This window comes from Semicossyphus pulcher, unplaced genomic scaffold (genome assembly GCF_022749685.1).
Source record: "Semicossyphus pulcher isolate SPU_LCO1_2020_fin unplaced genomic scaffold, fSemPul1.0.p SCAF_2, whole genome shotgun sequence".
In the NCBI taxonomy this organism is placed as follows: Eukaryota; Metazoa; Chordata; class Actinopteri; order Labriformes; family Labridae; genus Semicossyphus; species Semicossyphus pulcher.
Window position 1 is genome coordinate 36215001 of NW_027211693.1, and position 2198 is coordinate 36217198.

The 2198-nt window shown below is 39.2% G+C and overlaps 1 protein-coding gene across 1 annotated transcript in view; it reads left to right on the forward strand.

Annotated features, from left to right (window-relative positions):
- The window catches only part of igbp1 (immunoglobulin (CD79A) binding protein 1), an 8365-nt gene extending 6167 nt beyond the window's left edge, over nucleotides 1–2198 (forward strand). The window contains exons 2-3 of the mRNA XM_069669199.1: nucleotides 602–928; nucleotides 1750–2198. Of these exons, the coding sequence (XP_069525300.1) occupies nucleotides 602–928; nucleotides 1750–2022 (600 nt within the window). The 3' untranslated portion in view covers nucleotides 2023–2198. The remainder of the gene's footprint in view (nucleotides 1–601; nucleotides 929–1749) is intronic.

The window sequence follows — 2198 nt, forward strand, 5'->3', positions numbered from 1 at the left end:
TGATAAAAAAAAAATGCCCCAGCCACCCAACATTTGTTATATGGAAAATAGCTAATTTTTTTGCTTTTTTTTCATAAATAATAACAGTGATATCGAGTAATCAAACAGGCATTTAAAGGGTTAAAAACTTCTCAAAATTATTGAATGTTTAGTTTTGAGAAGGACTGAAGTTGTTTGAGAGATTTATGCAGAAAAAAGTAGAAAAAATATATTAATCTGTATTTTTTATGTAGTTTTATGGGAGGTGGACATTTTTGTCCTTAACAACCAATTAGGATGGGAATTAAGACGAAGTCCGAGGGTTAACGTTATAGTAAACAATTTAAATATAGACTACATTAATGTTATAGTATACAGTTTAAATATAGACTACATTAATGTTACACAGTTTAAATACAGACTACATTAATGTTATAGTATACAGTTTAAATACAGACTACATTAATGTTATAGTATAGTAAGTATTGGGTCAGTGGCCTTTTTTCTGAGGGAAACTGAATATTTGTAGAGGAAACAGAAGCTGAACGGTGACTTAGCATTCTTGTCTAAAAATGCATCATGTGACTGGGACCTGAGATCATGTGATCATGTGATCTTCCAGCCCGGTCCCAGCTCAGCTGACCTGGTTACCATGGCAGCGCAAAGACTGGCTAAGATCGAGCGGTACCGTCAGAAGAAGGAGCTTGAGGCCCAACTGTTGGACGTTCGCAGAGCTGTGGAGAGCGGGCAGGCGGACGATGAAGTGAGCAGAGAATTTTACCTGCTTAATATGAGAAGGTGGATCTCTGTGAGTCTGGAGGAGCTGGAGAGTATCGAGCAAGAGGAGCAGATCCTGGAAAACATGGACGTTCTGAAGCAGGGCAAGCAGCCCGCTCAGCCCCCCAGACCCCCCATGAAACCCTTTATCCTCACCAAGAACGCTGTGCAGGTGAGACTGTGTGTGTGTGTGTGTGTGTGTGTGTGTGTGTGTGTGTGTGTGTGTGTGTGTGTGTGTGTGTGCGTGTGTGTGTGTGCGTGTGTGTGTGTGCGTGTGTGTGTGTGCGCGTGTGTGTGTGCGCGTGTGCGCGTGCGCGTGCGTGTATACAATAGTTTCTGTAAAACACATTTCTCTAACTCTAGTTCTATAACTCTAGTTTCTATTAATCGAGTTTCTATAAATCGAGTTTCTATAACTCTAGCTTCCATAACTCTAATTTCTTTAAATTCAGTGTATATAACTCTAGCTTCTGTAAATCCAGTTTCTATAAATTATCTCTATAACTGTTGTCTCTATAACTTTTGTTCCTACAACTCTAGTTTCTATAACTCTAGTTTCTATGACTGTTGTCTCTATAACTGTTGTCTCTATAACTTTCGTTCCTACAACTCTAGTTTCTATAACTCTAATTATATAACTGTTGTTTCTATATAACTCTAGTTTCTGTAGTTCTACTTTCTGTAACTGTTGTCTCTATAACTGTTGTTTATATATAACTCTAGCCTCTATAACTCTAGTTTCTATAACTCTAGTTTCTATAACTGTTGTTTCTCTATAACTGTTGTTTCTCTATAACTCTAGTTTCTATAACTCTAGTTTCTATAATTGTTGTCTCTATAACTGTTGTCTCTATAACTGTTGTTTCTCTATAACTCTAGTTTTTATAAATCCAGTTTCTATGAATCAAATTTCTATGACTCTAGCTTCTATAACTCTAGTTTGTATAAATCCAGTTTCCTTAATAGTATATTCTGTGTGTTTTGTATCCTCAGGCTCAGGTGTTCGGGGCTGGGTATCCCAGCCTTCCCACTATGACTGTCGACGACTGGTATGATCAACATAGAAAACACGGAGCTCTGCCGGACCAGGGAATACCGAGCCGGGTGGCTGTGGAGGAGGACTCTGATGCAAAGGAAAGAGAAGAAGAAGAAAAAGAGAAAAAGGCTGAAAATGATGATGAGGAGTCTCTGACGAAGGCCAGAAACTGGGATGATTGGAAAGACACTCATCGCAGAGGTTATGGAAACCGTCACAACATGGGTTGACTTGATCCCAAAACAGCTGGCTCAGTCTGCTGATGTTTTGAGGACCTGAGCCCTCTGCGTCCCGACCCTGAAACTAGCTGATTAACTGTTGTAACATGTTCTGTTGTCATTTCTTTCCTCTGTGCCGTCATGTTTCTAAGTCAATCTCAATTAAAAACTGCAGTGTGTTGTTTTCA